The 13,450-nt window shown below is 32.4% G+C and overlaps 1 protein-coding gene across 2 annotated transcripts; it reads left to right on the top strand.

The window, feature by feature from the left end:
* Positions 1-1,452: 1,452 nt before the first annotated feature.
* On the top strand, positions 1,453-11,739 carry LOC127087861 (copper-transporting ATPase PAA2, chloroplastic). Of its 2 annotated transcripts, XM_051028783.1 has the most exons (17): positions 1,455-2,165; positions 2,253-2,330; positions 2,773-2,870; positions 2,972-3,025; positions 3,228-3,314; positions 4,139-4,303; positions 4,586-4,696; positions 4,839-4,907; positions 5,727-5,836; positions 7,236-7,341; positions 7,520-7,586; positions 8,094-8,173; positions 8,899-9,350; positions 10,087-10,261; positions 10,527-10,658; positions 11,089-11,239; positions 11,426-11,739. In XM_051028783.1, the coding sequence occupies exons 1-17, from the start codon at positions 1,541-1,543 to the stop codon at positions 11,518-11,520; spliced, it is 2,655 nt and encodes an 884-aa protein (XP_050884740.1). In that variant the 5' UTR covers positions 1,455-1,540; the 3' UTR covers positions 11,521-11,739. The 2 variants fall into 2 exon arrangements, 1 of the variants encoding a protein (XP_050884740.1); XR_007790066.1 differs by lacking the exon at positions 11,426-11,739 and having other exon boundaries at positions 1,453-2,165; positions 10,531-10,658; positions 11,089-11,240.
* Positions 11,740-13,450: the final 1,711 nt, after the last annotated feature.

Here is a 13,450-nt window from a genome sequence, read left to right as displayed (position 1 = left end):
TTTTAAGAAGAGAACTATTAAAAAATTTATTTGGTAACATAACTTTTCAAAACTGTTTTAAAAATGAGAAAGTAGAAATATTTGTTTGGTAAATTATTTTTAAAAACAGTTTTAAAAATGAGAAAATGAAAAATGATAACTCAATTTTTAAAAATTACTTTTTTAACTAATATAAAATGAAAAAGAATTTTAATAAATAATAATTAAATTTTTAATGACTCATATTTAAATATACAAGTGTAAATTTTATTATTAAATAAAATCGAGATAGAAACTTCTTATGATTTAATTCCTTTTTAGAGTCAAAAAGTTATCAAAATTTTATAGCGTATATTAATATCTGAAGCATACATATGAAATCAAACTAACATAAGTATTTAGAAATAACCACTAAATATTAAAAAGTATATCAAAATTATGATTAACCTAAATATTATTTTTGAAAAAAAATTAATTAACAATACGTGAGACCTATTTTTTAAAATAGAGTTTATATACTTTTAAATTTTATGTCAGCTAAAATAGTATTTTTATTTATATGAACAGATTAATAATTATTAAATTAAAATAAAAATTTATAATTGTGTAATTGAAACAAATTTAAAAATTAATTCAAATTTTTAAGTGTTACTATTGTCAACTTAATATTAATACTATATTATATTATTATATAATTTAATAATGCATGTAATATATAGAAGAAAAATTGAAATAATTTATTCAGATCTATTGTAATAGTGTAAGTTAACTATAGATGAAACAAATCAATATAATTGTGTTTTGTTGTAAAAAAAAATTAAGTTAGTAATTTACAATATTGCCATTAATGAAAATTGGTTGTTTTTTCTGTGTTTTTGTATTTTTAAAATATGCATAAAAATATTGAAAAGTGAAAATCAAAACACAATTTAGTAGTTTTGGTTTTTTAATTTTAAAAACAATCAAAATTGAAACAGTTTTACAAAACAATTTTAAAAAAATAAACCAAACAATTTTTTTAGTTTCTAAGTTTTTGAAAAGAAAAAAACAGTTTTTAAAAAGTGAATCAAACAAGTCCAATATTTCACATTTATTAATTAAATTTAAATTTTTACATTTTGTAAATTATGTTTTATAAAAAAATATAAAAATAATTTTAATTGATGGTTGTTTAAAAAAAAGAAGAGGGAAACCAAATTAAATACAAATTTATTTTTAAAAAATAAATATTTTAGAATAAATAATTAGATAAAGTAAAATTGATATTTTTTATTTATAATAATTTGTAAAACAAATAAGTTTTTTTTTGTTTTTCTTTTATAAATTGGTACTGAAGGAGTATTTTAATAACAGTTTCCTTTTTGGCCTTAAAAAAAATGATTTACATGTGTAAGAACTAAAAAAATAAGGAAATATTATTTTTAAAAAAGAAAAAAAGTCCCCTGATTAGTACGGCTCTATACCAGATTACCCATCCCCTAACGATGACCTTTAACACAGAGAATATCACAACATTATATAACATGACAATTTTAGTGGTTCACGTTTTCAACCCCCGATAATGGCGACTCATCTGCTAAGCTTTTCCCTCTCCTCCCCAGCTAACCTCTCTCTCAATCTCAATCACCATCGCCACTTCATTTCTCTTCTACCCTCAAAACTACGTCGCTCCCGCCACCTCAACCGCCGACAAATTTCCCGCCCATATTTCTCCGTCTCGAACTCTATCAGCACTGAAATTCGCTCATCGGAATCGCCTCTTCTTCAACGCCAGCCGCAAATCAAAGACTCGCCGGTTCTACTCGATGTCACTGGAATGATGTGCGGCGGCTGCGTCTCCCGAGTCAAAACCATTCTCTCCGCTGACGACCGAGTAGACTCCGTCGTGGTCAATATGTTGACTGAAACCGCAGCTGTTAAGCTTAGACGCCTCGAAGAGGAACACGCGAGCGTTGCTGAGAGTCTTGCTCTGCGATTGAGCCAATGCGGGTTTCCGACTAAGAAGAGGGAATCAGGGTTGGGAGTGGCGGAAAATGTTAGAAAGTGGAAGGAATTGGTGAAGAAGAAGGAGGAACTTCTCGCCAAGAGCCGTAACCGCGTCGCTTTCGCTTGGACTTTGGTCGCACTGTGCTGTGGATCGCATGCGTCGCATATTTTTCATTCTTTTGGGATTCATATTGCTCATGGTAATGTTCAAACCAACTATGCAAATATTAGCTATTCTTTATTCAGCTGCAAATTTACTTCAATTTAACTTGCTTTTCGTTTTGTAGGACCGGTTATGGAATTTCTTCATAATTCATATGTGAAAGGTGGTTTAGCTTTGGGCGCTTTATTGGGACCTGGAAGAGGTTAGTTTGTATCCCTCTCTTGTTTAATTACTTGTTTAGAATTATATCATCTATTGATACTATTTGCAGCACTTCAAATTCAATATCTTTTATTATGCATTTATGGTAAATGTGAAAACATCGATACATCTTTATAAAGTTATTTTAGTTAAATTATTATTATATCTCTTCATTTATACACTTTTTTTGTAATCGGTGAATTGGTTAAATAAGTCAGTTATTTTGGGACTTACTTTCTTTAGATAGTTATAGTTGCTATTTTTGGTTTTGTAAGGCACACGTTTACTGAGATCTCTTTAAATTATGAATGTATTTGTAAATTTGAAGAAAATTTTGTTTCAAATTGTAGTCTTGCCAGTTCTGGGGTATATTCCTTTATATTTTGGAGTTAATCACAGTGTTACGATTTTCTAACTGCACTGGACTCGCGAGAATGTTGCAGAGTTGCTCTTTGATGGTCTAAATGCTTTCAAGAAAGGGTCGCCAAATATGAACTCTCTCGTGGGATTTGGTTCAATAGCTGCTTTCATCATCAGCTCGGTGAGGTTTTCTCTGGGATTTGAGTGTTTCATTAAGCTATAAGACATCTAAATTTCTGTTTTTTTTATGTGCTGTTAATTTGAACTTCATCTCTACTATAGATCTCACTATTGAACCCCGAACTGGCATGGGATGCATCATTCTTTGATGAACCGGTGACTTTCTTTACTTTCAAATGTCTCAATATTTTTCATTTGAAAATTTGTTTTTTAAGCCAAGCAAGAGCAAACTACTACTCAACATTGCAAGGGATTTTTGCTTGCTTAGATATAATAACCTTGACTTCTTTATTCGCATTTCTAACATTCATGTTGATAATAAGCTCCTCATATATGGATTTTGTCTTTTAGCATGCAGGTCATGCTTCTTGGTTTCGTGCTTCTAGGACGTTCTCTGGAAGAAAAAGCAAGGATTCAGGCGTCTAGTGATATGAATGAATTACTTGTAAGTTGCAATGTGATTCATCTCTTTTGTTTGAATTTTGATGATATTCCAGGAAAATAAGTTTTCAAGAAAATTGTTCCCTTCTCTATTCTTAGTCCTTGCTGGACCATTTTAAAAATCTTCTTCCATCTTTTGGCATTCTTATTTTAATTCAAAAATCTGTTTTTTGAAAATCATGTTTGATCTCTTTTCCTAAATGTAAAACTTCTTTTTATTTGTGATTTATGTTAGATTATGTTCCTTCATTTTTTTTACCTGTGTGGACTTCTACATCTGATAATTTGTGATCTCGAACAAATTATTACACATTTCGTAGGCAATGTTTGATAGTATATCATTAGTGGTTGATGACGCTTGAATCTTTGGAAGCCTAACTGCTCCAATATTGTTAGGATAGACTGATCTGATAATATGTTCCCTTTTGATGATTATACGACCTTTGGAAGTCGCAGCATAAATAAGAGATTGTGATGGTGTTCCACTTCAAAATCCAATCTCATTTCAAATTTCATTTATAGTTTGAATTTAAAGGTCGTAATCCAAGAACGGAACTTTGGTTAAAGGAAATTAGTAATCCAAGAAAAGTTGGTTAAAGGTCGTAATCCAAGAACTGGAACATTGGCTAAAGGTAATCTAAGAAATAAGAGCTAGTATATTATTTCTTAGAAAAATTAGTAATCCAAGAACTGGAGCATTGGTTAAAGGAAAAATGGCTTATATGAGCATTAAGCATCATGTTATAGTTTGAATTTAAAGAGTAGCATTGTTTTTTGATGAGTCATATTTATAAGTTGGTTTAATGATTGGGGTGTATGTTTTTCCAGTCACTAATATCTACTCAGTCAAGACTTGTCATTACATCATCAGAAGGTTCCCAATCTACTGACAGCGTGCTTACCTCTGATGCAATTTGTGTGGAAGTTCCAACTGATGATATTCGAGTAGGAGACTCAGTGTTGGTGTTGCCTGGTGAAACTATTCCTATAGATGTGAGCCTTTCAGATTGTTGGTGAAATTCTGTTTATGTTAATATATTTATAGTCATGTTATATGTGTGATACCCGAGTTTAGGTTTAAACTTTAAAAGCATCTGAAGTACCTAAAGTGGGCCCAATATTCCACCACCTATAATAATAGCATTGGCTTAGAAAACAGTTATACAATTGTTTACACGCTGAACATGAGGCATCCCTTCACGATTTGAGATGGAATATATGATGAATCGTTGGTTCACATGGTATTGCTTGCTAACATTATAAAATTCTGGGCAGGGAAGGGTTGTTGCAGGAAGAAGCGTTGTGGACGAATCCATGCTTACAGGAGAATCACTTCCTGTATTTAAGGAGGAAGGCCTCACAGTTTCAGCAGGAACTATAAACTGGGTAAGATTTTGAAATCAATCTTGTATTTTATGATCTCTCACTAACTTTACAGCTGGGGCGCATCTGATGTTTTGATTTTTTTCCCTTTGATTTGGAGGGCAATCATTAATCTATTGCATTTGCCAACAAATATCTATTTCAGGATGGTCCTTTAAGAATTGAATCTTCTTCGACTGGCTCCAACACAATGATATCTAAGATTGTACGCATGGTTAGTATCACATCTTCTGTAATGGCTTAGTGGTTAGACTATATAGTGTTAATGAGATAATCTAGTTTTTCCGTGTTCGTTCCCAGTTAAAAATGTAATTTCTTGCATCCTTAGCTTTTGTAGTTTTATAGAACAGTGCATTGCATATAATTTATTTTATTCATTTAATTTCAAAATCATGCGTTCTGGAATGTGTTAGCAACCAACCACAATCCACAAATTAGGAAAGTTAGCAACCAGAGAAATAAGAATGTAGCCAAGAAATCAACTCAGCCAAGGTTAGTTAAGACTTTTCAGTTAAGAGCAAACCTTTCAGGCTACTAGTTAGGTTGTTATAAATAGAGGCCAATAGGTAGATGGAGGCAGTTGGGGAATTTTTGGAAACAGGTTGCCATTTACCACCCTTCCAAACTGCAGCAGTGTGAATACCAATGGCCATTCAACAAATAAGTAAAAAGGAGGTCCTTCTCGAAATTGAGTTTGGAAGCGTCAATTCAAACATGCACTTAGTTGGTAAGTCAGTTTTGGGTGGTAAAGACCAGCCTCTCCAATTGCCGGGGAAGAAATCATTGTGTTTCATTCTTTCTCTCCTTAACTATAGATACCCACTGAACCATTGTTAGAGGATGATATTCAAATAACTTCTTAATTTTCATTATGTTGATCTCTATATTCAGAACCAATGTCTTTCAGTATGGTGATGATTCTATTAATATTTTGAGATTACAATGCTGATAAGTTCATTACTTTATGGCATGAGAATCAAGCATTTGTTGAGAGAGTTTCTACAATATTACAGCTTTATCTGGTGAAATATAGGTTGAGGATGCTCAATCACGTGAAGCACCTGTTCAAAGGCTTGCAGATTCAATAGCAGGGCCATTTGTATTTAGCATAATGACTCTGTCAGCAGCAACATTTGCATTTTGGTAAGTACTTATATTTCTATACAAATTCTTTTAGCTGATCTGGTTATGACATGTAGGGATAGTCCCAAATGCCGTGGTTTATTTCATATAGCCCCCAACTTTTTTTATTATTAGTCGTTTTGACCATTTCACATAGATTAAGAAATGTAATGATTGTTGTATAAAAAGAGAGAAATTACGAAGGACTTTACAAGATTATTCCTCATTAATGGTATGAGAAAGATAAATTAAAAGAATTATTAAATACTTATGGGTATAATAGGAAAAAAAGCATTAATGATTCATTAATGATTCAAAGCGATATAAAAACGGAGGGAGTACTAGTTTATTATGACATATATTGTTGTAATCCAACTCTATGTATCCCCTACACTCCAAAAGAAAAAGAGTTTGTGGCCCATACATATGTTATTGACCATGGTTCTTAAAATCTTACTATGAAATTTATGATTATCATGTATAATTAATTTTCCATGTAGAAAAGTAAAAGGCTTACTTGTTACGATATAGAATAATATATATTAGAGTAGAAATAGTACGTAGAGTTGTTTTAGAAGTTAGTTAGTTGAGGTTGTCATAGAGTATGTGTATAAATAAGAGAATACAAAGGGTATCTTTGAATCTTGAAATTGCGAATAGAGTATTCTCTATTGTGAAGGGGAAACCCTTGAAGGAGATATTCTCTCCTATTTTATCATATTGCTTACTAAAACTGATATTTTATTGCAACTCGGTTTTTGGGTTCCTAACATTACTTAGAAGAAAAAAGGATGAAATCTGATTATTATTTCTAATTGTTGAAGAAGTACAAACACCCAGAAAAAAGGATGAAATTTGATTATTATTTCTAATTTTTGAAGATTATACATTTTATTCATTATTTTAGAATCACGCAAATAAAGTCTGTCTTAAAACTATAAAAATGAAACACAGTTTTGTACATGAAACCAGGAAAAAGGAAACGGTACAAATTAATGAGAAAAAACCATGGAAAGAAAATCAGGTACTGGGACAACCTTTTTTCTCAAGTTGATCAATGGATCTCTTTCATTATCATCTTACGAATAGGACTGGATCTCTTTCACTCTCATCTTCCGAATAAGACCTCAAAAGTCGTTTTTAGGGAAGACCCTTAGTTCATAGGTCTGCCAGCTAACATATACAGGAACGTTCCCTAGTTGGTATCAAATCACTTGGAAGAATAAGGTGTTGCTCATTAATCCTATTAATCGTTATTCTTGACCTATAAAAATAAAATATGTCGTGAAACCAAAAAAAATAAAATTAGGAAATCAGAAAACAGAACAAATTAATAAAAGAAAATCAAGTAATAAAGCAGGCATTATGTTTGGTTCATGTTGCCCATTAACTTTAACAAACTTGTTGTGTTCGTCTCTAGGTATTTTTTTGGAACACACATATTTCCTGATGTTTTGCTCAATGATATTGCGGGCCCGGAAGGAGATCCTCTGCTTTTGAGTTTAAAACTCTCTGTAGATGTTTTGGTGAGTAATTCTAACCTTGGATCCTCTGACTTGTAATTTTGCTTCAGGTTCATGATTAAAACTACTTGTTTGTATCTCCTTCCTTCCCTATTTCTTGAGCATGGAGCACTCCTATTTTTGGTGTTTATAATTTAGTTTCGAGTTAAATAATTTACAACTAGTGTTTGCCTTTTTGTAGGTTGTTTCTTGTCCTTGTGCACTGGGTCTTGCCACACCAACAGCAATCCTAGTTGGCACCTCACTTGGTACTTTATTTATGCTTCCTGCATTTAGTCAACTTACATAAGTTTTATGTGAACAGTGAACACATACAGTAGATGTATTACATTACTCTTATGATGAAAAACCTGCTCATTGCTCAAATATTGAATAATTTTATCTGATGCTACAAATTTCCAATTTCCGCTTCCTTGAAATTTTTTTTGGCATTAAGTAATATTTTCTCAATTCATTTTCCATTTAGCTTTATTGTTTATCTCTTTCATTTTTTTAGTTCTTTCTTTTTTACTTTATAGCATTCTTGATTGTCTGGTTCTATAAATATATATTTTCCAAGAATCACAACTACTGCAATTATAAAGTACGTAGCTGTCTTACATTCAGGCATAAGTTCTACACTTGAATTTGTGAATTTATTTTATAAAATATACCATATTACTGCCTGGCATCCTGGTTTGATGTTTTTAGTATCTTCTATCCGTTTTTTTTTACTATTTCACACTATAGGCATAAACCGTCTCTGCAATGACCAGGGGCAAGAAAAGGACTTCTTATCAGAGGAGGGGATGTCCTAGAACGCTTGTCCGGTGTAAATTATATTGCTCTAGATAAGGTAAATTCAATATTCATAGACTAATATCTGTTTCTCTCCCCTTTTACACAATCACGAACACACATATATATCTGCTTCCATGTATATATGTCTGTTATAGGTTCAGTATACTTCGACATGAATGACAATCAAATTCAATCTTACACCTATTTTATGAATTTAGCAGCATGCATTGCTTAAAGAAAGCACTGTTTGAAGTTTGCAGTATATTCATATCTATCATAATTAGCAAACTTTACATTAACCTTTGATGATTTATTGCTTCATCACAATTTAAATATATACTCTTCAAATAACAGAAAACAACGACAATATGATCCATGTTCATTCTCATTTAAAATTTCTAAAATTTGGAGTTTATATTCAACATGCTAATTAGTTATAATTCAGCAATTGGATTTATCCAAAATAGTTTTTCATAAGATTGGAGTTGTGTGCTATGCTTAGACTTGAACAATGACAATTGATAACATTCAGAATTTGAGAGAAGGAACGTAAGTATTTAAGTCAGTGACTTGCCTCTCATGTTTGCCATTATTTATTCAATCTAAATAAGATCCTGTAGTACAGTGTACTATATAGCTTATAGTGTATATAATAAATGAACGCAATTAACTAATAAAACATAATCTGATTCTGAATGCTCTTCCAACTTTGAACATTGACTAACATTTATGATTTATCTCAAGAACAAAGAGAAAGATTTTCTAACACCAAACATTCAGACAGGAACCCTTACCAGAGGAAAACCAGTTGTTTCTGCCATATGCTCTATTGAGTATGGAGAGTCGGAAGTTCTTCAGATTGCTGCGGCAGTGGAGAAAACTGCATCTCATCCAATAGCAAAGGCTATTATTAATAAAGCTGAGTCATTAGAGTTGGTCCTTCCACTCACAAAAGGACAGATAGTTGAACCAGGTTTTGGAACCTTGGCAGAAATAGATGGGCGTTTGGTTGCGATAGGGTCTCTAGAATGGGTCCGTGAACGCTTCAAGACTAGAATGAACCCATCTGCTTTAATGAATCTTGAACATGCTTTGATGAATCATTCATCGGGTGCATCATCTTCGAAGTATTCTAAAACTGTTGTCTACGTTGGACGTGAAGGAGAAGGCATCATTGGCGCTATTGCCATATCTGACAATGTGCGGGAGGATGCTGAATCCACTGTAATGAGGTACTTATATTTTTCTTTATGTATACAACTCATTTTAGGGAAGTAATACTGGTGCTTCTTCTTTCTGGCCATATGTGAAGTTGGTTCCGTTTTTCAGAAACAGGTGCAGTGCATTTTTTAGTAGCCTTTACTTATCAAGCTCAAAACTAACAATAAACCTTTTTCTTACCCATTTGCTAATTCCTGATAAAATGGTAAGAAACAAAGCTGATAAAAATATTTCGACTAGCTTGGAACCACCCAATGGGTTGTTGGTTAATGATGTTCAAAATATGGTTAATGAGTAACTACTCTTGGAGTTAATAAACTGCTAGTTATCCCTAAACTGGAAATATTTTTATCAATAACTTCTGTACCTACCCTCCTGTTATCGGTGCATGTGATTTTTTCTGACTGCCCATTCCCATAGCAGAAAGTTTTTAAAGTTTTATCGCTTCATGCCAAGTTTACCATTCACATCACCTTATTAATTTGTAATAGGTTTTTCTAGATATTTTAATTGAACTAGGCTACCTAGCAAATCTGTTTTACATATCTCCTTATGACATGGGTGTTGTATTAAATAGTTTGTGCTTACTACCATTATTTCCTTATAAGGTTTAGGACTTTTTCCTAAAGTTTGACCATTCAAATCCACTTTGTGCTGGATTTCATACCAACATCGTGTATGTTCTGTTTTTTTTTTCTAATGCTTGGCGGGTGCATTTCTGCCTGATTTTCTTGTTTTTATTGCAAGGCTCAAGAAGAAGGGGATTAAAACGGTCCTCTTATCAGGAGACAGGGAAGAGGCAGTTGCAACAATAGCAGAGAGAGTTGGAATTGAAAATGATTTTGTCAAAGCATCCTTGTCTCCGCAGCAGAAATGTGCATTTATTTCATCTCTAAAAGCTGCTGGACATCGTGTTGCGATGGTATGATGAATCTGGCCTTTAAACATTCCATGCATTTTTTACACTAAATAATTGGAGTTTTTCTATTTTTTGTTTTTGAGGTTATGACATTTATGCTTGCTCTTAATCGAATAGCATGCATGACAATGGTCACTGGAGCAGATGCGCCCTAAAATGCTTCTGTTATAAGCATCACACTGGATTTTAGTTTTTTTAGAATGGATCTAGCAATGAATATTGAATGGAAAATGGTGTTTTACGATTTTTTTCCCTCTCCTTCTCTAAGGTAGGTGATGGGATCAATGATGCGCCCTCTTTGGCTGCAGCTGATGTTGGGATAGCTCTGCAGAATGAAGCTCAAGAGAATGCTGCCTCAGATGCAGCCTCCATCATACTTCTGGGCAACAAAATTTCACAGGTATGTCATTCTGATGATGTCTGGGATTATTAATTTGCTTTCATTTCATTCTGATGCTAAATGGGTGACAAGGTGAAATTTTGATTACCCAAAATTTCCGGCACTTGTGATGTGAGCCCGTGGCAACTCTAAATGTTTTCATATTATTTTGAGATTATGCCATGATACAATTGATCTGCTTAAGCAATCATCTGTTTGGTGCAACAAAGATGTAATGCTTATTTCTTTTTTGTGAATGAAGTCAGTTCTAACTGTTTTTATATTGCATGTTTTGTTTGTTATCTTTCTAGTAGTAGAGAGATGATGAAACGGAATGGTAGTGTGGCACTTTTACATAAACCCTCGTGGTTCTGTTAATACTTGCATACTTGGAACACCAGCCACCATATGGCTTTCCTTCAATCTTGTTTCCTGACTTTTTATCGAACAGGTTATTGATGCATTAGACCTAGCACAGGCAACAATGGCAAAAGTTTACCAAAATTTGTCTTGGGCAGTGGCTTACAATGTTGTTGCCATTCCCATTGCTGCTGGTGTGTTACTTCCCCAATTTGACTTTGCTATGACACCATCACTTTCAGGTGAGCAACTCTGTACCGCTAGTTTTATTTTCATCCGCAAGGCACATATGGCCCTATTTTTATATTGTACTTGCAATTTTTCTTCATATATTTTCTGCGCCCACTGTAACGCATTTCAAATGTATTTTCTTCATAGGAAAAAACTGGTTATTTTCTGTTTATCACCTTGATATTTTTTAATCACAGGAGGACTGATGGCTATGAGCTCCATCTTGGTGGTTAGCAACTCACTGCTTTTAAAGCTTCATGGATCTCAGACCGCTGGAAAGGGATCGCTGTAGTGACATCTTTTCAGTCGTGTTAATTATAGTTTAACAGAAAAAGACCTCTAATTATTGTACATCTTTTATAAGAAGCAATAAATATCATGATAGAAAGATAAATTAAGTTTCCCTATAAAGGATAAATTTGAAAAATAGACTTAGTTGATAATAAATTCAATACTTCTATTTGAACTACAAATTCATTACTTTTATTAAATTTATGATTTGGTCGATAAATTTATGTATTTACTTATTTAGAGAGGTAGTGATAAGAATCTTGTGACCATTCATTCAAACATGGATTTGTACGGTGTAAAAGAGTGTTTCCCTTATAGTGATCATACACCCTAAGAAAAATTTAAAATGCTTTTAGTGTCGTTCGGGTTTGTTCGGGTTTCAAAATCATTTAAAATTCAAACGTGTTTCTTATACATCAAATCACTTCAACGTGTTTATTATACATCAAATTACTTTATCAAATCTCATTTTTGTAAAAAAAAAAGGTTTGAATTCCCATCTTTGGATTAACCTTGCCTGTATATTTTTCTTTTGTTTTTTCTTACAATGAGAAAATACAATTTTGAATTTCAATCTCTGGATTAATCTCGAAACAATATTTTATACTTTAGATAGTAAATTAGAGGAATTTTGACATTCTTTAATTAACTGTACATTAAAAGTTATTTATAAATCAATCTCGCAATAAACCATATATATTTGTTATTCATTAATAAAGTCAAAATGAAAGAACTATTGTCTATATCCTAACACCATAATGTCAAAATGTCAAATACAAAATATCAAAAAGTCATAATCAATCCCACGACAAACCATAATGCAAATTATCAAAATATACAAAATAAAAGACAACTTTACGACAAACCATAATGCAAATTATCAAAATATACAAACTAAAAGACAACTTTGAAGCCCATGTTCCTTCTTTGTCGTTTGTATTGCAAAACATATTGTGTATTAATTAAGATGGCATGTAGAGTGACCATTTGAGGAGTGCCTTCCTCAAATTTGCTCATAGTTATGACATTTCTCTCAATAGTCACAATACAATGACATATCAACAACACATCAACAACATGGTTAATCCTTGTCTCCTCCTCTTCTAAGATCTCCTGATAAGTTGGCTTCAGGGGATCTTCTTTTGCATCTGGTTTTATGTTATCTCAAATTTTCGACACAAGCCTTGATTGTAAGTGACAAGTTTTGATTTGTTATTTGGATTTTTACCTAAGTCGAAGTGGTCAGCTACGACCAAGGAATTAGAACATGTATTTTGACAAATTTGTCTTGTTGAAAGATGTTGCAAACTTTGGTTGAATTTCCAAGCAGTTAAAGACCATATATTTGTTAGTTTTTTGACTTAGTGAAATTTCAAGTTTTCAATATGATGTTACTCCATATGGTCCAACGAAGGCGCAAACAGATAAGATTAGACAATTATTACAGAACACGTAGAAGCCTATCAAAAGCGAAGATTGCATGAAGACGAAGACATGGCGTAATTTGTTATGTCGACCGTTGTAGACGGTTAAAAGTGTTCACTTGTAGTTTTAGGTGTCCGCAATTTTACACAAATTCTAAAAACTCGAAGTATCCAAGTGTTTAGTGAGAAAATAGTGTTTTGAGAATGTATCTATTTGTGTTCCACTTTATGAATTAATTTATTTACTTTCAAATCATTTACTGCTTTTTGAAGTTATTTTCAAATCTTTTACTTTCAACTTTAAATGTCAATATGTTTCAAACTTATGATTTTTGCGCAATATATCCTGAGATCTTTTAGAGTTTAATTCCTTAAGTGAAATCAAACTTGTTTTAATTTACTAAATTTCACAGTAAAAAAATTGGCACGTCCAGTGAGACTATTTGTGCGGAATTTTTTAATTTTTTTTGTTGCATAAGTTATTCGTTTGTGAAACTTATCAAATTT

Source organism: Lathyrus oleraceus, chromosome 5 (genome assembly GCF_024323335.1).
Source record: "Lathyrus oleraceus cultivar Zhongwan6 chromosome 5, CAAS_Psat_ZW6_1.0, whole genome shotgun sequence".
Taxonomy (NCBI): domain Eukaryota; kingdom Viridiplantae; phylum Streptophyta; class Magnoliopsida; order Fabales; family Fabaceae; genus Lathyrus; species Lathyrus oleraceus.
Note: the sequence above shows the minus strand (reverse complement) of the source record. Positions and strands in the feature narration are given on the sequence as shown.